This window comes from Beta vulgaris, chromosome 5, assembly GCF_026745355.1.
Source record: "Beta vulgaris subsp. vulgaris cultivar EL10 chromosome 5, EL10.2, whole genome shotgun sequence".
NCBI classification, from domain to species: Eukaryota; Viridiplantae; Streptophyta; class Magnoliopsida; order Caryophyllales; family Amaranthaceae; genus Beta; species Beta vulgaris.
The window spans coordinates 48,974,293-48,998,118 of record NC_079206.1 but is presented as its reverse complement, the minus strand read 5'-3'; the positions used below and the strand labels follow the sequence as shown (position 1 = coordinate 48,998,118).

The window sequence follows — 23,826 nt, the reverse complement described above, 5'->3', positions numbered from 1 at the left end:
TTCGAAGCTGACACGTGAATATAAACGTGCAATTTGGTTGCCATATATTACGTAGATTACGCTATTAGATTAAACGTTTCCTTAATTATGTAGATTACGTATCAATTAAAATCCTTAATTGACGTGAATTTGATATTCTTTCATCCGTGTGACACGTGGACACTCTAATTGAGCTTCAAAAAAATACTGATCAAAGGAGCATGCCACGTCATGCCACGTAGGATTGAAATCGATAACAGAACGACACGTGGCCTGAAGGATTCTACTTTAAATATATATATAGATATAGCGTTCAGTCTCACAAATAGCGTTCTACTGTTTTTTCTTATTTTTCCAAAGAAAAAAAAAGGGCGACAATTCAGGAATAATTCAGGAAGACTGGTACTCATCTCCACACGTCCATAGCTGATGCAACATCTCTCTAAAACCTTGAACAATATATTTGGAAAAAATCCCACTTTTTATGGATGAAAATTTGGGATTAACATAATATGCGTGATATTCTAGGTTTGATGAGTGTCCCCCAAATATATATACTGGGTTTCTATAAGTTTTATGGGAATTAACAGTAACATCCACATATTTCTTCCTCAGGTAAATCTATAATTCATCGTTCTCACCCATTTTGTTTAATTGTATGATTGAGTTTTTTAATTTTTTTTTTTTTTTGTATTATGCAGATTCTTCCATTTGCAATTGTGTTGGTAATTATCACAAGCAATTCAATCGCCTGAAACAAAGGTATGTGATTTATCTTTCCCTTATTTTACATCCTTTGACTTAGGATTTCTTTCTCTCTCCATTACACTCTTATTTTTCTCTCACCTCCATTTTTTTTTTACCTTTCTTAATCCTACTGTAAGTTTGTAGTTTTTTTTGTTTTTTTTTTTTTTTGGGGGGGGGGGGGGGTTCATATGATTTTGGTTTGATTGGTTGTTAATTGAGTATGATTTTAATAGTTGAATTGAAAAGAATGGGTTTGATTGGGTTTTAGTTGTGAGAATTTCGGGTTTTTTGTTTTTGTTTTAGGTGTTTCACTTGAGCTCAATTTGATTGATTTTGAGGAAATTGAAGTCATTGGTTTTTGTATTAATGAGCTGCTGTTATTAGCTTAATTTGTCTGCTTTGGACTATTTATATTCGAAGCTACTTTAGTAATACAAGAAATTTTTTTTTTTGCTCAATAAGAAAAGGTGTTCATTTCAAACTTCACTAAAACCATACAACCAAATCTAAGACAGTTTAGTTACATACATTCAGACTCAAATTCCTCAACCAACTTCTATCTGCTTTCGACACTTTCTTAGGCAAAATGCTATACACTCTTTCCAATACAATTTGTTGAACAAAATTAATTGAATTCTCTGCACCTAAGACCTGCTGCTGCCATATTACCATGTTTCTAGTCCACCAGATTTTGTAAATGCAGCACTAATAACAGTAAGCATCACCTGCTTCTGAAATTTTGAAGCGCCACCTCTCATAATCCATTTAGTGATCCCCTGCACATTAGTTGTCCTTCCACCAATTCCAACCCAACTCTTGAGCCTCTCCAAAACTCTCCTGCTATACTGACAGTCAAAAAACAGATGGTTGTGGTCCTCTAGATCCAGATACAAGAAATTTTGAATTGCTGTAATATTATGTTTAAGTTTATGGAATGAAAGATTTCGAATGACATGCTATTTTGGAGCTTGTGAAATGTAGAATTTGAGTAACTTTGATTCCAGGAGAAGGTGTATTTGCTTGTTGTTGATGGTTGGCTTTTGATGATCGATTTTCGTTCGAAAAGCACAATTAGATAAAAATGCAAGAGTGAAGTTTAACATGACATGATTTTATGATCCACTCATTCTGGTTTACATCCAGAGTACCTGTTTTTTTACCTTTATGGAATGTAGAGCAGATATTTTGCTGTTTCAGAGATGAAAATTCAAAATATGTTTCTAGTACTCAGTATCTGAAGTGGGTTATATACCCTAGTGCTTTGTTTGTGTTGCTTTGAGATTGATTAATATGCTTAAATTTGCTTTAAGTAAGATTTGTTCTTATCCTCCTCGCAATATTATGTAGACTATGTACTTCAGAGTATCTTTTCGGGAAAATCTGATATCTGGTCCTATATTCATATTTGGGTATTCTTTATCTGAGTATCCAATAATTTGAATTAGATCTCGATCATTGTTTCAAGTTACAATAGCCTTGATAATTTCTCTTAGCTATAATACTTGAGGCTTATCCCTTTTCTTTGGTTGATGTTTGTGGTTAAATAGTTACATCTCACTGCCTAACTTCATATGCTACAGATGAAATTTTGAATAGTCGAGATTATGGGCGTGAAATTCACGATTCAGAATGATTATGAACTTTTCTTCGTTAATATCTTTCTTTTGATTCATTGGAAAACAAATGTTTTATTCTGAGTTAAAATGTTGTATATGAAATAACAAAACATTTGTATGACAATCAATGTATCACCATCATTTATTAGCTTTGGTGATATCTTCTTTCTATATACAACATTTTTCATTTATAATTGTAATATCCCCAAGTTTTAATATTATTTAATTAATAACTAATCATAATTAATCAACTAAAAACGATCCAAATTTAGTAATTTGGAAGTTAATTTCTAAGTTATTTTGTTTGGTAATTTTGTGTTAATGAAGCTCATAAATTAAGTTACTAAATTTAGCATCAATCTTGTAAATAATGTAGGACTTAAGGTTAAAAATTCTGATGGTCCCAATGCCCAAATCCTTTGAGGCCCAAACAAAACAAAAAAAAAGGGCCTAGCATTATTCTTCTCCAAAAATCAGAAAATAAAACACAAGGGAGCAATAACTCCATCTTCTTCCTCCTCCATACGTGGAAGGACAAGAATGGAGATTTCTCAACAAGTCAAAAACTATCTCAGTAAATTTAATTGAGCTTTCAATCTCTCAACCACCCTTAAACCACTGGTTTTTCTCAAAACTACTGAATTTAGCCATTTGTTTTCTTGAATGGTTTTGGTAATTTAAAATTCTGAAATTCATCTACTGAGATGGAAGTTTCTCTATAAATAGGGAGGAATGGTTGAGTTTTAGAATCACAAAATCAACAACAACAATTCAGAAGTTTACATCAACTAAAAGAATTTGAAACAAAAGTTTTCAAATCTTTCAACTCCTCTGTTCTTCTGTCTTCGGCCACCATTACAACCACCATACAACAACCCAACAACCACCACAACTCCACTTCCCGACCACCAGCAAGAACCACCAGCCAACGCCACACCTCTTCCTCGTCGTTCTCCCTGCACGACCACTCTCTCTCCTCTTTCGCGAACCGCGCAACACCACGACCCATCATCTCTCGCCCTTTCTGCCGCCGAACAGGCATAGCCGCTGCCGACCAACTGCCCAGTCCCCTCTCCCCTCTCGCGCACTCAGTCGTCGCCTTCGAATCCCTGCACGAACATTCTCTCTCCTCCTTTCTTCGACCACTCCTCTGGTTCGTGCGTTGCTCACTGCTGCTGCTCGTATCTTCCGCCGCCACCGAAGCTTCGAGGAAACTGCCGACCGTTCGCGCTGCGCCACACCACCGCGAGCTGCTGTTCGGTTTCGCCGGAGCTCCGAGCCCCCTTGTCTGTCGCTCGTCCCTGCTCCAAGAGAGCAGAGGTACTTCACCCTCTCTCCTTTTATTCTTCTATCTAAAATTCTGGGTTAAAATATTTTAAGGAAAGCCTAATACTTTTACTCATTAATCTAAGTGGGCCTAAAATCTGATTACCTTACTTAAACCAACTTGTTTCAATGGATGCTTGTTTATTTATGGGACTTAAGTGGACTGTTTTGTGGGCTTAATTAAATTACTTGTTTAAATCAAACCTTTAAATAGTTATGTTAATATTTATGTTAGGGGTTAATTAAAAATGTTATCTTAAACTAATTACCTTCTAGTTCTTATAATCTGAATTCTTTATTGAATATTAGGAACACTTAAAAATGAGTTTGTATTTAGTTCATTAGTGGTTATTAGAGTAATAATAACAATTCATGAGAAATTAGGCAAGGAATGTTGTAGTAGGTATTTTCCTTATATAGTTACTCATAATTTTAATTTGTAACTCCTTTATATGAATATGCAACTATTAATTTATAAGCTTAAAATATAGTAATACGACTAAAGGATTAGTGATACTTTTAATTTGATTTCTAAATAATATCAATGGAACTAAGTATAAAGATTTTCGGATAAGCTAGTATAACTTCAACGTATTACGTAACCGCGAAATAAGTTAGATTATATATAACTTACATAAATAATATTGTAAACTAAGAATCACACTTAAAGAGCACTAATACTAATATGTTCTATTAATTTTCTAACTTATAAAAATACTCGTTTTGAAACTTAAAAGAACTCGTTCCTCGGAGCTCAGTAAGGACGATATCAAGGACATAAGAAGAGGACTATTATTATTATTCTGCAATCAAGGTAACATCTACTGCTAGTACCCGCAATTCCCTTTAAATGTTTTTATGAACATGAGGACAATGTGATTTAGTAAAAGTTTATCAAAATGTTTATTCTTGAGTTGCGGGATGACTACTATGATTTATTTGTAAGTACATTTTATGAGTTTATGAACTGGATGGATTATCATGAGCTATGGTTTATGAAAAGACGATATGATATAAAATGATTTTTGCTACCTTAATCATTGAGGTAGAGCTGAGATGAATGACTGATGATTATCACCTATGAATAATAAAAATTACGGAACATGATAACGTAAAGTGAAAGAACTGGTTTGCTGAGCTGATTGGCGGTCGTATACGTACCGAGCTGTTTACTGGGGCACTGGCCCGTTACTGTTTATTAGGGCACTGGCCCGTTACTGGTGTAGGGTAATGCCCGGGACACAGGTCCTTGCACAGTGGTGCATGCACATGGCTGGGAGACGTCCCAGAGCTGACTGATTTTGCAGCAACCAAAGTAAGAAAAAAATAAATAAAAGGATTAATGATTTATAAAGGTAAAGCTGAATGATCGGTATTTTCGACAAATGTTTGAGTTATTCTTTCCCCCTGTTTACAAATAAAATGAGTTGAAATGAATTTACGTTGCTAGAGTAGCTTGTTACTGAGCCTCGGCTCATAACGTTTTGTATTTATGTTTTAGGTACTGCTGGGGACGATGGTACTGCGTAGTGGCAAGGATTACCACCTTATTAAATCATCTAGTATTAGTGCTACTTACTTGTAAGGTTAACTTAACTAGAATGTAAGACCATATGCTTTAATATAAGTTATCGTGTTATGTCCAGTAAACGTTAACATTGTCTACTTTATTATAATATAAGATGTCTAAGTTGTCACTATTATATCTCTTAATGTTTAGATATGCTTTATGATTGTAGCCTTGCACCTTCCTAATCGAAGGTGCGGCAGTAATGCCTCGACTAAATAGGTATTCCGCTGCTAATTAGATTATCTTATATCATGAGTTAGTAGTCGGGGCGTTACAATAATACTATACAACATTTGTAATTTAATACTATACAACATTCGTGATTAAACATCCAAAAAAGATGTTATGAACCAAAGTTGATTTACTCGGCCAAATTTTCGTAGAGAAGTCTGAGTGTAGATGCATAGTTCTATATTCTGATGTATTTCAAACCTATGGGTCACTTTGTGGTATAACTTGATTCACGACCCACTTGACTTCAATTATGCTTGGTTTCTTTGTTTCCTTCAATAATTTTGCTTTGTTTCTATTATTATTGTTGCTATTAATTAGCTTGGTAATTAAGATTTTATATTCTTCATGGTTATGTTAAATACGTAGATGGCTTCATCTAGTAATAAAGAAGGGACGAAAGAGGTATTTAAGTGGACTGATGAGGACACTATCATCTTGTATGAAGTATGCCTTCAATTCATTAAAGACAATGGTCGATCACAATGTTTCAAGTGGAAGGAAATCCAAATAGACGTGGAAAAAAAAATTGGCCGTCCATTTAGTAACTTGAGTAGTTGCAAGCATAAATATGATGCAATGAGAAGAGATTGGCGTAATTGGACTAAATTAAAATATTCGGAAACTGGTATCGGGTGGGATCCAAATTCTGGAAAAATTGATGCATCAGATGAGTGGCGGCAAAAAAAAAAATGAAGGTGCGTTAATATTTATTATACATAATGATTTTTAGTAATATAATTTTCAACAACACTAGGATAACAATTAGTAGAATTTAATACAAGTATTGTTTATTTTTGTAGGAAAATCCAGATATTAAAAAATTTCGACACGGGGTGTCAACTCAACTCTTAAACTAATTGGGATAAATTATTTGGAGACTCGTATGCAACGGGTGAAAATGTTTATGTACCCTCAATGGACCACATTGAAGACCTTACAGTAGGGAATGAAAATACTGAGGAAGAGTTTGTAGAAAATCGTAGAGTTGATGATTTTACAACTGAATTATTAGATGAAGGGAACTTTTTTCGAAATTTTGTGGAACAAGCAAGAAATGGTGCCACCTCAGGTAATCGAGGAGGTGGTTCACAAGTAATTAGTGAAGGTGCAGATAATGACATGCATTCTTCTAAGAAGCAACCTATGACAAAGCAGAATAGTGTACCATTGAAGCGTGCAAGAAGGCAGTCTGCTGGATCTGCCATGTTGGCTAAGGAAATAAGCGACATGTCACAATTTGTCAACTTATGAGTAAAAGCAGCTCTATTGATAGCATTGATCCATCTATGTCCACAATCCCTGTAGCAATGAAAATTCTTAATCGTATGGTAGAAAATTACGAATTAGAAAAATGTAGTGATTTGTGGTTTTATGCTACTACTGTAATTCAGGATCCCAGTAGTAGGAATTCTTCTTTAGTATGGAGGATGATGAAACTAGGGTTAAGTGGTTGCGATACTTGCTTAACGAGAAAAACAAGCATTGAAGATTCTATAGTTTAAGACTAATTTCTTATTTGCTTTTACATGTTTTTATTGTGTTTGAAGTGTATGGATAATAAGTTTCTTGTATTTTTTTTCTTTTGAGGATGTAGTTGAATTTATATTTCATATGAATTTACTAAAATCTTTGTTTATGGTGCATATAATTGTGATTTATTTGCTTCATAATTGACAGGTTCAACATAATATGAATGTCGAAAGAAAACGCAAAATGTGTATTGCAATAGCGTACACAATGTCTCTAATAGTTACATATATATTATTATAAGTACATTTACAAGGAACCTTGCATGACTTCAATTTTAACGGGGGAGATGTGGATGAAAGAAGTGATAAATGGACACCCTATTCGATGTGTCAATGCATTTAGGATGGAGCCTCAATTATTTTTGAGATTATGTAAGGACTTATCATTAAATTATGGGTTGAAAGCTAGTAGTAACATGCCTATTTTCGAGAAAGTCGGCATATTTTTGTACGCAATTGCTCAAAGTGCCTCAAATAGAGTTCTTGGTGAGCGTTTTCAACGTTCTGGTGATTCTATTAGTAGAGCAATTCATGAAGTTCTTAATTCAATTTCTTGTCGAAAGGTGAAGAGTCTTGCACATGATATTATAAAGCCTTATGATCCCGATTTCACAAGTGTGCCTGCAAAAATAGCTCAAGATAAAAGATATATGCCATTTTTTAAGGTACATTTTATTTAAGGTTTCTATTTGTGTCCTATATATGTATAAAACTATAATGTTTATATATGTCTAATATGGGATTTATATGATATTCTTAAAGGATTGTATTGGATGTATAGATGGTACACATATAACAGCATGTATACCTGAGGATCAACAAATGCCTTATAGAGGAAGGAAAGGAATTCCCACATTTAATGTAATGGCTGTCTGTGATTTTGATGTGTTTTACATTTGTATCGGCGGGTTGGGAAGGTTCAGCACATGATACTCGAGTTTTTCTTCATGCGATTGAAACTCTAGAACTAAATTTTCCTAAGCCACCTGAAGGTATTTTTTATTTACAAATCATTTTTATGTTTCGAATATAATTTTACAAATTTGGGAATATAGTATGTGTTACATGCTAATAAATTATTTTTTCTTCAATCAAATTTTCATGTAGGTAAGTACTACTTGGCTGATAAAGGGTATCCAGATCGAAAGGGTTATTTGGTACCATATCCCAAAAAAAGGTACCATCTAGAACAATTTAAACACACACCTCCACGAGATGATCGAGAAACTTTTAATCGCTGGCACTCATCTTTTCGAAGTTGCATTGAGAGATGTTTTGGAGTCCTGAAGCAGAGGTGGAAAGTACTTACTAACATGCCACAATATAATGTTGAGACACAAATACAAATTATGGTTGCTACATTTGTATTGCATAACTATATTAGAATATATTCACCCAATGACCCCCTTTTTAGAGTTTTAGAGGAGTATCCTGATTTTATACCCTCGTCGGAGCTTTCTGATGTTCATGTTACTTCAGATGGTGGAATTAGAACGGGAAGCTCTACTGAAATGTAGATTATTCGTGATTGTATAGCGGAATCTTTATGGCTAGCTAAACGTAGCCAAGTAAATTAATGTAAAGGATATTAGTTTTTGTAGAATGTGTTCCTTATGAAGACTATTTTTGCTTTTTAGTTAATGCATATGAATGCCATTTTATTATTTTAGTGTTTCACAATCCATTTTAAATTTATGCTAAATTTATTTGGAGAGCTAGACAACATTATTGAATTATTCGAAATAATATTAATTTTTTCATATTTTATTCATTACAAGATGGTTTTAGTTTTTTATAAAGTGTATACATTTGAATACTATATTAAGAGTCGTAAAATCCAACTAAAATTTATTTGTTATGAAAAGTAAAATAATGCATTGTGTTCATAATATAAACATTTGATTTAACCATATAGTAATTAATCATATAATTATAATTAATATTATAATTAAAAAATATGTTATTTTTATCATATATAAGCATACCAGCTACTTTTACCGAACACTTATATTGTAAACAACTACAGCTACTAACCGACAGCTAACAGCTACCCGAACAGCTAACAGTTCCTCCAACAACCAACAGCTACCCAACAACTACTTTTGCCGAACATACCCTTATAATATAACGTTCACTTCTCATTTTTCACAAGAATTAAAAAAAAAAAAGTTTTAGGATTTTACAAAAACATTTATTTAAGTAAATGTTTATTGGGTATTTTTGCTTTGGGACTAGTTTTTTTTTTCTTCTTTTTCCTTTAAAATAAAATGAAATAGTAATAAATATTCATTGAAATAATGCAAAACAATAAATAGGGACACATATTTTAAAAGAAAGATAAGGGTATTTTGGAAAATTTTATATAAAAATGAAGAATATTTAATTCAAACAAATTGATAAAAAAGAAATAAACACAATATTTTGGATCATCAAAAAATACAAGCACTATATATTATGAAAAGGGGAGTTATTAGTATGCGAGTTGAAAACGAGAAAAATTAAAGTGTGAAAGCCAATTGGAAGTTGCAAAGGCGAGATCCGATGGACTAATTACTGCTCAAAGGCCATGCAAAGTTCCTTCTCGTACACAATTAAAAATTCCTTCCTCCCTAAGTATTTTCTTGCTTTTTGCTTAAAATAAGCAAAACTCTGTTTTTTCTTTCTACTTCACTTCCACATAATTTTACTCTTGTTTCTTTCTTTCATTCATTCATTTTGATATTCTTAGAGGAAGAATTGTGAAAAAAAGTCCAACAATGGCTGTGGCTGCCGCAAAACAACACATTGAAGAGATTAGGAAAAACAGATTTTGGATTGGTGTTCGCAAAAATCCTCTCAGTCAGTCATTAAGAATGGCTGTTAAATATCTCTCTGCTGAACTTTATTCTAAGGATGTTCATTTTCTCATGGAATTAATCCAGGTTTTTTTTTCTTATTAATTAATTATTTTATATGCATTTGCGTTTTCGGTTTTAGTTTCTTTTTTCTGTGCAGTTTTTCTTTCATTTTGATGTCAATTAATAGGGTTTTTATAATATGATCATTTACACATTTTTGTAGAAAATTATTTGTAGAAAATTTACTAAGTTAAACAAAAAACCAATAGATGGGAGTTTTTTGAGTGGTGAAATTCCTTAATCTCAAACCATCTCAACCCTTGTTTGTTTGAGTGGTTACGATAAAATAGTAGCAATAGCAATTATTTAAAAACATTCAAAAAATTTACGTTGGTGTCACCAACAATACGTCCGGATTCTGCATTTGAAGTATTCAAAAATAGGATATTATCTCGTCTTTAAATGATTCCCCCCCAAAAAACCAATTTTCGTATTGTAGTGGAGTTGGTTAGTGCTTTAGCATAACAAATGAGAGGTAGAGTTTGAGTCTTGAAATAAACATTTTTATTATTTGATTATGTGGAGGAGGAGAAAATACATATGACATCATGACAAACATTATCTTAGATTATATATATATATATATACTTCCTCCGTTTATTTTAACCATTAATATATTAAAAAAATTCACATTCTGACGAATGTAACAAGATCCTACATGACTATGTTTTTCCTAAAATGTAAATCACCAAAGCTAATTAAAGTTTAAACTGCGAATAGTAAACACTATGCAAATGACTCACTTAAAAAGAAACGGAGGATCTATATATATATAGATCGAGATTAAAATATAATGGCTTAGATTACAATTTTGTTGTAGCCATTCTAAAATTAATTCCAATAGAAACATAAATTCACATAGAATAACTATACTGCGTTTCGTTTTACAATTATCTATTGTTTAAAAAGATATTGTAAGTGGATAAAGGAAGAATAACTACTTTCATGAAGGGTAGGGATATAGATATAGGGAGGGTAAAAATGGAGCTGGAGTTAAAAAAATAGTGTGCTCTGCTAGCGTGTAATTATCCTCTGGTTTCCTACTCTGTTGGCTTATGTTAACTGGTCCTATATAGTGTGCATTGATGTAAAAAAAAAAAAAATTAGTAGAAAAAATAGTTTAAAAAATTTGTTTCAATCACTAAAAATAATTTAAGTATTAATTACATAGTAATATTTTAGATATTTGAGAGACATCGAAATCCTCAAGTTTTCCTTAATAGAGATTTTAGTTCGTGTTCCAAATTATTCTTTGCAAATAGTCACTTGTGCAAGTACAGTGTTAGAGCCTTACCCCGTTTTATCTTTGTGACAAACCAATATTGTTTATCAAACACATTTTGTAAATAGAATGTGACTAATACATGGCAAATTCTTATGTGTTTATAATCTTGGACACATGAAAACTATGTGCTTTCAAGTACAATATTTTTTTTGCACATTGGTCACATGTTTTGTTCAAATGAGCAAAATATAAAATATACCATGGAGACTTTGCTAATATACTTAGTACACGTTACAAGTTATCTTTTTCTTTGAGAAGTTCGATTTACTTTAATATTCTCAAATAAGTAAAGTGTTTTGTTTGCTTTTTACTAGTATTTAGGCTAATTTTAGACGAGTTAATTCATAATATACCGTGTGTAACATGTAAATGGTACACTTAAAATTGATTTTGCTTATTTGCTTATTTGAAATTCTACTTTTTAGTACATACATTTTGCACATTTGTATTATTTGAAATGAACAATGAACAATATCATACTCCTGCTACACTCGGGTGTTTGATAAAATTTATAACTTTAAGACTTATCAACACCAATTCCACTTTGTACACTCTTCGTTCATCACGGAGATAAACCGGTAATTTACTTATTAAAGGTGGGCACATAGTGCATTTTTGGGGATGTGCTAGGATTTGGTTCTTATAAGTTAATTTTTTTTTAGTAAGTTTTAATTAACGAGGATTTCTGGCTTGGAAAAATTATTTAAATGGGATGGAAACTTGGAAAAATCACATCAACAAACTGAACTAGGAAAAACAGATTTGATGTTCATCTAGAAAGAAATGTCATTTCATAATACAATCAAATTAGATAAGATCACATGAAATTAACTATATTCAGATGAAGTAGTGTGGAAGTTGGAATTTTTGGAAAATAAGATGGTTCTATAGCTCTTATTGCTAAGAGGTGAATAAAGTAGTAGTATTAGCAATCTTTTTAGGTTAAAAGGTGTCTAATTCGTAATGTATGTAGTATAATTAGTCATCCCCTAGTGTATAACAGTATAACTTTAACAGTATAAAATGTGACTTAACGTTTTTTTTAGCTTTATGCTGTAATGTAATCCTCTCATATTGAGCAATTATTTGATACTTGTATATTATGATGCAGAATGCTGAAGATAATGTTTACCCTGAAGGAGTTGAGCCATCATTGGAGTTCTTGATAACGTCTCGTGATCTCACAGCCACAGGAGCTCCTGCTACATTGTTGATTTTCAATAATGAGAAGGGCTTTTCTAGGAAAAACATGGAATCAATTTGCAATGTTGGTGATTCTACCAAGGCTGGCAATCGCAAATGCGGATATATTGGAGAAAAAGGTACCTCTTGCTAATCCAAAATTGTACATTGTAATGTGATCACTTTATATGTTGGATCATTTTGAGTCATTTAGAATATACTTCATTTATGTGGCAACATTAAACTGCAACAGGAGTCCTATAATCTTGGTTTAGAGTATAATATGTGGCCATTGAGAGCATAATTGTTCTGGTAGTAGTAACAATAATAAGTTCAGTGGCATAGGCAGATACAATTTATGTGACGTCCACTGAAGTATTACCATGCAATTCTTAAGCTTTCTAGTTCATTCTCCTCCCATCCGTAGAAGGCATGTGTTATAAATCTGGCTCCTTCATCAAAGTATCACTGATCACTTGTATGAAACATGTAGTGGATTACTGGTCCATATATTAGTAGAATTTAGGCGATTATAGTTGATTCATGAGCTTTGACTCACTTAAATTTTCATTTCGATGTCTAAATGATATTACCATTTATTCAGCTCCAGTGTTAAAGGAGTTTTGTCTTTGTACATGTGATGTATAATTGTAATAAGATGGAAAAAGTGTTTATTATCCTACAGTCATGCTTATGAAGCTGGTAGATCGTTTTAGATAATTTGGGTTAATGCAGTCTTACCTACTAGAAGTGTTTCAATCCACAAGACAGTAAAGGATATAAGCTTTTAATGTTTGCTTGGTAATACCTTTTGCACAGTAGTATCAAAAGCTAACCATAATTGAATTATTACTTGTACAATTGTGTGTTATTTCCAAGGCGCTTATTTTTAATGAAATCGATGTGGTCTTTCGCTCAGGTATTGGGTTCAAGAGTGTGTTTCTGTTAACAGCTCATCCTTATATTTTTAGTAACGGCTACCAAATCCGATTCAGTGAAGTACCTTGTCCAGAGTGTGATATTGCGTACATAGTGCCTGAGTGGGTGGATACCAATCCCTCCATCTTTGATATCCAGAAAGTATATGGTCGTAATGGAACCCTTCCAACCACTACACTAGTATTGCCTTTGAAGGCGGATAAAATGAAAGCTGTAAAGGAGCAGCTTTCAAGTCTCCATCCTGAGCTACTTTTGTTTCTCTCGAAGATCAAGCGTCTTTCAGTTAAGGAAGACAATGAGAATCCATCCCTGAATACAATACGAGCTATTTCTATCTCTACTGAACGAGATTTTGTTGCAAAGAAAAATATTGATGCTGAGTCATATACTGTTCATCTGACGGCAGAAGAAGAAGGCGTTGAGTCTGAAGGTGAATGTGGCTACTTTATGTGGAGGCAGAAGTTTCCTGTCAAAAAGGAGAACAAAGTAGACAAAAGAAGGGAACTTGAGGAATGGCATATTACATTGGCCTTTCCGTATGGCAAGCGTCTGAATAGAGGAATGAGCTCTCCTGGAATTTATGCATTCCTTCCTACGGAAACAGTTACAAACTTTCCTTTTATCATGCAAGCAGATTTTCTTCTGCCATCATCAAGAGAAACTATTTTGTGGGATGACCTATGGAACCAAGGGATTCTTGACTGCATTCCTACTGCTTTTATCGATGCATTTGTCTCTCTTGTCAGAACGAGAGAAGATGCGCCTGCTTCAACCCTGGCATCCATGTTTGCTTTCTTGCCTTTGAACACCTCCTGCCACCAGAAGTTGAATATGATCCGGGACTCCATTAAAATAAAACTGCTTCTAGAAAATGTTATTCCATCTGAATCGCACTCTAGCCAGAAGATATTCCACAAACCTCAGGAAGTCTGCCGGCTAAATCGTTCTTTTTGGAAGATATTGCTTAAGGCGAAGCAGGAAGGGATAAAACTGCACAATCTTTCATCTCAAGGAAAGCATATATTGCACTCTTCTTTTGATCAAGACAAATACAATGATGTGCTCAATTTTCTTGATGTGAAGTATGTTGGCAATGAGTGGTACCCAAAGTGCATCCAGAGTTGTAATCTTGTCTTGGGCGTAGGGGAGGACATTTATATTGAGTTGCTTCAATTCATTGCGACAAATTGGTCATCACACTTCGACAAATCTGCAATGAGAAATATACCCCTCCTGAAGTATGTTGCTGCTTCAGGAGACTTATCTCTTCTAAGCGTACACGAAACAGCTAATCAATTTAGTGGTCCAGTTTTGTGTCGATCCCAAGATGTGCATCATATGTCATGGTTGATACAATGGAGCAAAGAATTTGGATCTGCGGCTGGTCTACTTTTCTTACCTGAGAAGATGCAGAAGGGTTGCTCAAAACTGGAAGGTGTATTGATCTGGCTGAGAGATTATGTGAAAGTTAAGACCCTTAGTGTCTATGAATACGCATCTCTACTTCAGAACTCTCTCAATAACAGCTGCAGGATGATATTTGCTTTTACTCATTTTCTGTATCACTCGTATACAGATGGTTATTTGAGTAAGCTAGAGGTAGAAGAATTATGTGCTGCAATGCCACTGGTGAACAGTTATGGAGGTGTATTTGTGAGAAGAAAGGGAGTATTAGTTCCTTCTAATGGTAGCAAATGGGTGGAGCTGATAGGTGGTTCTAATCCTTGGGGAGACCAGGATTATGTGGTACTATCTGATAATTATTTGCATTATGGGCAGTATGCCGGTCGTTTTACCCAAGAGAAGGAACTGATTAAGTTCCTTGTTAGGCATGCCAGTGTTTCTGATATTCCTGACTTGTGTCCTCCAGATGCTGCCTTCCCTACAGTATATGGGCCATTGACAAAAGGAAATGTTTTCTTGCTGTTGGATTGGATTAGGAAGCTAAGATCTAAGGGACTCAAAATGCCTGAAAAGTTTTTGAGCTGTATAAAGAAGGGAAGCTGGTTGAGGGTAAGAATGAGCGGCTCTCCTGTTTATAGACCACCTAATCAATCATTTTATTCTAGTTCAAAATGGGGGAGTTTGCTGCAGAATGGTTCCGAAATGGTTGATATCCCCTTGGTTGATCAGTCCTATTATGGCTCTAAATTAAGTGATTATCAAGAGGAACTAGAAGTGATAGGGGTGATGTTTGAATATAGTCAAGCATGTGAATTCATTGGGCAGCATCTCATGTCTTTGTCCGATCAGCAGAATTTGACGAAAAGCAAGGTTTTTGCGATGCTTAATTTCATCAGATTCTTGAGAGAGAAATATCTTTCGGTGGAGGAGATTGTCAATAGTATAAAAGAGGGGAAATGGGTAAAGACATCGTGTGGTGACAAATCCCCAGCTGAAACTGTTCTCTTTGACGACAGTTGGAAGTCTGCTTCAGCAATCAGCCAGATTCCCTTCATTGATAAAGAATACTATGGAGCCGATATTCTCAAATACAAGGAAGAGCTCAAGCTACTTGGTATTATTGTGGGTTTTAAGGGTAATTACCGGATAGTACTCAACCATCTTAAACCTTCAGCAAGCTTGAATAATCTAAAGCCTGACGATCTCATTTTTGCTCTCAAGTGCATTTGTTCTTGCTCATCAGAAAATCTCGTCACTGCAATGGGAAATGCTAATTGCATAAAGACGAATGTTGGCTTCAAGCATCCCCGTGAATGTTTCCTATATGATAAAAAATGGGGGTGCATATTGCAGATCTTAGATGGTTTCCCATACATCGGTGACAGCTTTTATGGGAGCAAAATATTCGAGTATAGAGAAACTCTGAAGAAAATTGGTGTGGTTGTTGAATTTGATGATGCAACTAAAGCATTGTCTAAGAAGTTCAAGGCTCTAGCTTTGACTCATTCAATAACCAAAGACAATTCTCTCTCTCTCATCTCATGTTACAGAAAGTTGATGGATGCAGAGTGCTCAATTCCTTCTGAACTCAGAACGTGCATTCGGGAAGCTAAATGGTTAAGAACTCGCCTTGGCGACTGCAGGTCCCCCAAGGATTGCATCTTGTATGATGGAGATTGGCAAGCTATCTCTAGGGTCACGCTGCTTCCCTTTCTTGATGATAGGGAGAGCTGGTATGGGAAACGTATACACGAGTATAAAAATGAACTGAGTAGCATGGGTGTGGTGATTGATTTCAAGGCAGGTTCACATTTTGTTCTCTCTAGTATCTGTTTCCCCCAAGATCCTAGAGATATAACACCTGAAAGTGTTATCTCATTGCTACAATGTGTTAGAAACTTCCAAGAAGGTCGAGACCCTCTTCCCAAGACTTTTCTGGAGGAAGTTCACAAGACAAAGGGGTTGAAGACCACTTTCGGTTATATGTCCCCAGAAGAGTGCATGCTGTATGATTCTGAGCAAAAGTCTTCGCTGCAGAGATGTGATGCGCCATTCATTGATGAAGATTACTATGGGATAAGCATATTGTCTTATAAGAGCGAGCTTTCTGCAATTGGAGTTATCACCGATCTGTCTAGTGCTGATGCAATCTCACTACTCGCACGTCACATCAAATCCCTCACTGAGTTTGCAAAGATTGAGCATGTATATGACTTCCTGCGTCAAACTGACTGGAATCCTGAAGCTGGAGCTGTTAGGAGTATTTGGATCCCGACAAGCTCGAATGATGGTTTGTGGGTAGCCCCGGAGGAATGCGTTCTGCATGATGATAAAAAACTGTTCAGCTCAAGGTTGCATGTTCTGGATCAGAAGAATTACAAGGCAGAGTTGCTTTCTTTCTTCGCCAAAGCCTTCAACGTTAGATTTTCGCCGTCAACTGACGATTACTGCAAGCTTTGGAAGGAATGGGAAAATTCCAGACATTTGATATCACACGATGAATGTTGTGCCTTTTGGGTGCATGTTATTCGGCACTGGAGCGAGAAATCTAAGAAACATATTTCTGAAAGTGTGTCGAAAATCCCTGCAGTTTCTAATGATTTGGGTGATATTTTGCTGCTTAAGAAGCAGGATATTTTCCTCCCAAATGATCTTTTATTGAAAGATCTGTTTGAAAAGTCATCTCCACACTCTTTCTTTGTCTGGTGTCCTGTAAACCAGCCTTCAATTCCACGAGCGATGCTTTTTGATATCTACTCCAAAATTGGAGTAAGGAACATATCAGATTCAGTTGAAGTATCAGACTCATCTGCCGTGGATTATGGATCACTGAAGCAGGCCAAGTTGAAGGATGTTTTTATTGTGAAAGGGCTTGTAATGATCATATTAGGATATCTATCTGATCCCTCGCTCGACATGCAAGTAAAACGCAGGCATGAAGCTGTTAAAATGCTCCTCAAAGTCAAAGTTTTTGAGACACCAAAGAATATGAGGAAAACCTACAGTTTGAAGATGACTTCAGGCGATGCTATTACAGTTAGTTCGAGTCAAATGGTGCGTTGGGCGAGACATAATTCAGAGTTTTTTGCTCAGAAACTCGACAGGTCAGGCGGGTATAAGATTATTTTAGAATATGCAACAAAGTTTTCCAAAGTGGTAGCTGAAGGAATGCTTTGGGAGAAGGAGGATAAAATCGATACACTTTCCGAGCTCATAAAGTTCGGATTCTTGATGGATTTTGATGAGGATGCTGTTACTTATTTTATGAAGACGAAGAATTTGCAGATCTTTCCGGAGGACGAAGAGTTTCTATCCTCTGTCTTTCCTTCTTTCTAATGCAGTGACTTTGGTAAATTGTCGTCCTTTTAGTTTTTTTTTTTTTTTTACTGAAACTATATATCTGTTTTTTAGCTAGCATGTCCAGTGTCCTCATTTTGTGCTGTTTTATTTCCATGTTCAGGGCTTGTTAGCATCAATCTTGTTAGTTTCTTGTTGCTCCAATTAGTAATTGATTTATGATAATTTTTGACTACAGTGGTGTTAAAGGGGGTAAAACTGACTGAGGCTGAACTTCGATATATTTTTGGCCAGTTAACTGAGATATCCCTTTGATTTGAGCTTGTTGGACCTTATTATCCGAATCTATCTATTTGCTCATTCCGTTGCAGATTAGAGTATCCTTGAACAACATACTAATAAGTTGGTGATTTTTGTTTCCATCTGCTTGTTCCATAAGAAGATTTGGTGTAACCTGGCCTGCATAAAGACTCTTGGTTTTCTTCAGTTCTCTGACCTGTCAGCTGTTGCTCTACTTTCATTCTTCGTGAACAGGCAAATGTATGTCTTTCAAGTAATTCCTCACTTGGCATTTCATACAGCTTAGAGAATGCAGTTTTTGTTGTATCGTGCATCCGAATATGATCAATTTTCTTGGCGTGCATTGCAGGAATTTGCTGAACGGATGGGAGGATCTTAATTGTGCTGAACCTGAGACGGAGTCCTCTTTCTATTGTGTTCTGAATCTTGTTTGCTAGTGTTGTTATTTGTTAATGTGGGTTGATACTGTTCTCTTAAGAATGGATTTGTTAAACAATGTCAAGGTTATTTATCTCAGATGTTTTAGCGAGCCCAGCTGATTTTCTTTGCTGCATCAGTGCCTTGGATGATCCATATCTCAAGGTCAGGATAAAAATAGGAGTAATAATAAATTTTCGTGGCAGTTGTAGCATCACTCGTGGTGGTACTCAAGTTTGTTCTAATGAGAGGAAAAATTGTTTCAGTGGTATTAGATTTGTTTTCAGAGATTTGCTATTCGATGCCCTAAAATTTTCTACTAGATATCTTATCGTATATTCAAAGTAATTATTAAAATTTTCAATTAAAATTTATATGATTAAAGATAATTGGTCCAATAAAAGATAAAATACTCAAACTGGCTTCACTAACTTTCTTCAAAATTCGAACATAGAAATTAGAAGCTCGAATTTGGCTTAATGATATCATATCTACGGTGTGATTTTAAAAATTTTAAATTTTTTGTTTAGTTTAATATATCCTAGAACAAAGGATTTTATGTAGTCCAAAAACACAACTAATACTTGATGAAATGGGGAATTGCTCATAGGGTTTTTTTTTTTTTAAAAAAATCTTTAGAGAAAATTGTGAGTTTGAATTTGTGTGTTTGCTACTTGTAATGGTTTATTAGTGGCTTATTGTAAGGCAGTGACCGACATTTAGAAATAAATTGATCATATACCGGAAAGGCACGCCAACAAAATTGAGAGTAAATGATCTGTTTGCATCTCTTCTTCATTTCTTGTGTAACCCACATCCTTTCCCTATCCACCCTTTCTCATTCCTTCTCTCCCTTCCTTTCACCCCCTCTTCTTTCTCCCACTTACTCTTCTTTAATGGTTTTGAAAAAAAAAAAACTAGTAATTATCGTCCTAATTGCTCCAACCATCATTTTACTTCCTTTGCTTTCTCTCTTTTACCTCTATGATTATGGAATTTGAGGAAGTCTCTTTCTACTTGCTTATGTTTTTTTTTTTTTTTAATTCTCTAGGATTATCTCTTAGAAGAGCTCTTTTTCTCCTCATCACTTTCTCTGTTCTCCCCTCCCTCTTCTCCCTCACTCCTCTTTTATGGTATGGCAAATTGTAGAAAGTCTCAATCTATTCATCCTTACCCCACCTCCTCACTCAATTTATCACTTGTCTTTTATGTTTTTGTGTATTGCATAACATCTTCCTACTTGCTTGTGTAATGTTTTTTCATGAAAGAGTTACAACATTCCCCCACAAAACCAACACAAATGGCCACAAATTTCCTTTGTTTTTAATGAGTCGCAACATTGACTTTCTCATTATTATACAATGCAACTTTGATCATTTATATATTTAATTATGTATTTTGTCATACAAAAGTGGTATTTGAAAATATGAGAAATCTAAGAAAAACCTACATAATAGTACATTTTTGTGTTGTATATATACATTAAAAAATACAGTCAGAGTTAGTAAAGTCAGACGACAAGATGTTTTTTTTTTGTGCCCCTTCTAGGCGATCGAAAAATAAAGAAATTAATGGTTAATATATTCAAGATAATTAGGTATTTATAAAATACAGTCTCAATTCATCCTAGATGTGGAAACTGATAAAATGAGAGGAATTATAAGGCATACAACACATCAGGTCACTGACGAACCAACCCTTCTTGTTTGAATAAAACTTAGCGTAGAATAGTTTAATTGTTTTTGGAGGCCGTCTTTTGAAAATCCGTGGTAAGATGAATTTCTTTTAGTATGCCCTCGCACAGGGTCACTTACCCAGAGGATGAACGAGCCCTAAACCCTTCCCCCCAACAATATGAAATGTTTGCTTCCACCAGAAACCTTGGTCTTCCATTAGGTAACTGACGAACCAACCCTTCTTGTTTGAATAAAACTTAGCGTAGAACAGTTTAATTGTTTTTGGAAATCTGTGGTATGATGAATTTCCTTTAGTCTGCCCTCGCACAGGGTCACTTACCCAGAGGATGAACGAGCCCTAAACCCTTCCCCCCAACAATATTGAAATGTTTGCTTCCATCAGAAACCTTGGTCTCCTATGTTGGAGAATAGAAAGCAATGGACGCAAGGGTCCTTGGTGTAGAACGGTTTAAAATAGGAAAGGGCATATTTCATATGAGGAAGTGGTATTTAGTTCCGTATTTGAATTAGAAAAGGGTTTAGGAGAAATAAAAGCTAGTTTTAACCAGATAAAATACTATGCTCGTCTGATCTCTCCATCCCCCGTTTCTCTTACATTAATCTTTAAGTTTTTGCAAATTTTAAACATCCAACTCCTACATGCACCTCTTTTCGCCTCCCCCCCCCCCTCTCTCTCTCATATTTATGTTTGTACAAATTTTAAATTGCCGCTTTATCAACTTCGTTAACTTCCTTTTTTTTTTATTAAAAACAACGATTTGGATAGATGTACATATGTAATCGCATATTTAATACTACATCTGTTTTTATTTATTTAGATGCAACATTTGATTATTTTAATCCACTCACCAAAAAGACAAATGTTGCATCTGAACAAATAGAGGAAGTATTCTATTTGCTTTAATTTCGCATGCATTACATGCATATAGCTTACATGTAATTGTAATCTCCCCTAAATTTATGAATTTTATAAATATATTTTAATGGATATTTATATCGATTTTAGTATGCTTTAGCATTTAAATAATTTATTTCTCAAAAGGTTGTCTGTTTGAAAGTCAAAAAAATGATTTAATGATTTTAAGCAATCAAATAGTTTATATAGTCATGCTCTGAAAAATTATTTTATAACTAAACTAGTGGAATTAAAGTAAAAATATTTTAATATTGGGTTAGAGGAACCCAAAGCTTATAGCTTTTTTTATGTACATCTTCATTAAGCTAATCCATCAAGGCCCAACTCATTATTAGACCCCTAATGGGGGAACCTATAAGTACCCTTTATTAGACAACTTCCCATACATTAAGCACATTTTATTTTCTCTCTCCTCCTCCCCAAATATTTCTGCCCTCTCTCCTCTTTTTCCTTCTTCCTCCACCGGTTTTCCTCCCCTCCCTTTGTGAACCACGACCGATCGCCGACATCCAAGACCGCCTACCCGCCGCCGCCTACTCCCTTTAGCCGACGTCCCTTTCTTTTCTTCTTTGTTGGTCAATTATTTCTTCTTCCTCAAGTTTGTATTTAATGCAAAGTTTGTATTTTTAAGGGTTTGTTTTAATATGTATATGTTTAAAAGTTATAGTTTGGTGATTTAGTTATGAATCTAAGACTATATAATTTAGGTAATGAAGTAAGTAAATTTCAGATTTACTTATATGTTTGGGTTGGATTTTTTATTATTAAAGCATGGATTTTTAGGGTTCTATGAGTTGGAAAATCATAGTAGTATATTATAGTTTATGAAATTGAGTATTCTTATGATTTTAAGTATGTTTAAGAAGAGCTTTATTACTCCCTCCGTCCTATAATATAGCGTTTGTTTATGTTTTTACACGGTCTTCAAGACATAACTTTGACCTTTAATATGTTCATTCTGTATTAATAAAAAATACAAAAAGTTTGAATTGCCAAAAAAAAAAAAAGTTGATATCATGAAACTACGCATTGAGACGAATCTAATAAGATCCCACGTGAATATGTTTTTTTATATATACAAATGAGAATATTCGGTCAAAGATTTTAAAGTTTGACCCACCAAAAATGAAGTAGGCACTATATATGGGACGGAGAAAGTATATAATATGTTGCTGGAAATTTAAAGAGAGTATTGATGATGGAGTTTTTAAACTTGAGTTTTTTTAGAGTTTTAACAACTAGTGTAGTAGTACTATAATAGGGGGTTTTAATAATTAAGTTTTAGATGATGAGAAAGGCTTTGAACACTTTTAGATGGGGTTATTGCTGGAAATTTATAGAGTATTTGATTGTGCATTTATATTGGTTGTTTAAGGCGAAGAATCCTCTTTAAGCGACTTTTAAGGTTGTGAAAGTGGCCTCTCGATTTGTCTACACAAGATACATATACACCTATGTGTTGATTGAATTAGTATCACGCCCTAAGGGCGAATTTTATGTAGTATCATGTATAGGGAACTATTTTTAGTTCATACGTGATTTCTATGAAGTTGGATTTACATGTTTCATGCCGGTGTGTGAAGTATGTTGGTTATGATATCTATATTATGTTTGTATGGAAGATTGATGCAAGCATACATGATTTGGGAATTCTATTTTATTAATTCATATGAGGGATTAATATATATGTTGGTTTGGATCATGATTGAATCATGTTGTTCCCCTTGAATTATTTAATTACTTTATGAGGACCGATGGCCTTATTTGATAAGTGGATTTTTATAAGTATGAAAGTTTGGTTGGTTACGTTGTTGACTTGGTTCAACGAATAAAGGAAGGTTATGAGTTAAAGTTAGAATAAATCTTGGGTTGTTAAGTTGTTGATCACCTTATCTAATCCTAAGATAAAAATGGAAGTTTATGATTGTTTGATGATTATAGTATTTGTCCTACTTGTGAGTCATAACAAGTGAATAAATTATTAATCATGTAAAGTGAAACGTGAAAAACAATAACTTTAGACTTGTGCACGTCTGAAGTGTTGGACAAGTATGAGTTGGAGTACATGGTGGTAGCCCATGACTTTTTTTGGGATCGGATTGATCATTATGTCCAATTATTATTTTAAAGGTTCCTCGATATCGTACGTTAGGGGAATACAGAGTCGCGCATGTGTTTCGTCTTCTAAATTAAAGAGTGATTTTGGTTTAGACAACTCGTTCCAATGACTATTGCATCTAAATTAATTAATCTATTAGTTGTGCAGTTTAGTTCAGTAAATGTAGTCTGCAATGTTATTATATTATTATTTATTCTTGCTTAATACTTATTAGTATCATGTCAGGTTTTATTAATTTTTGTATTATGTAGTATTTGGCTTTGCTGATTACGTGCTTTGTGTGTATGTGTTGATCATGGATATGCCTTATTGATCTTGTGATAACCCATTTGGTGAACAGTTCTCGGGATCAATAGAGCATCGTCCATCACA

The 23,826-nt window shown here is 34.3% G+C and overlaps 2 protein-coding genes across 4 annotated transcripts; both read left to right on the top strand.

Moving 5' to 3' along the window:
- The first annotated feature begins 7,258 nt into the window (after positions 1-7,258).
- On the top strand, positions 7,259-8,518 carry LOC130591437 (uncharacterized). The gene is made up of 3 exons (XM_057394758.1): positions 7,259-7,666; positions 7,764-7,918; positions 8,386-8,518. The coding sequence occupies exons 1-3, from the start codon at positions 7,265-7,267 to the stop codon at positions 8,516-8,518; spliced, it is 690 nt and encodes a 229-aa protein (XP_057250741.1). The 5' UTR covers positions 7,259-7,264.
- A 964-nt stretch (positions 8,519-9,482) lies between these two features.
- On the top strand, positions 9,483-18,821 carry LOC104893858 (hypothetical protein). Of its 3 annotated transcripts, none has more exons than XM_057395140.1 (5): positions 9,483-9,922; positions 12,295-12,505; positions 13,285-18,057; positions 18,377-18,545; positions 18,655-18,821. In XM_057395140.1, the coding sequence occupies exons 1-3, from the start codon at positions 9,758-9,760 to the stop codon at positions 18,042-18,044; spliced, it is 5,136 nt and encodes a 1,711-aa protein (XP_057251123.1). In that variant the 5' UTR covers positions 9,483-9,757; the 3' UTR covers positions 18,045-18,057; positions 18,377-18,545; positions 18,655-18,821. The 3 variants fall into 3 exon arrangements, with proteins under 3 accessions (XP_057251123.1, XP_048500442.1, XP_048500443.1); XM_048644485.2 differs by having other exon boundaries at positions 9,484-9,922; positions 18,448-18,545; XM_048644486.2 differs by having other exon boundaries at positions 9,484-9,922; positions 18,445-18,545.
- The last annotated feature ends 5,005 nt before the right edge of the window (positions 18,822-23,826 follow it).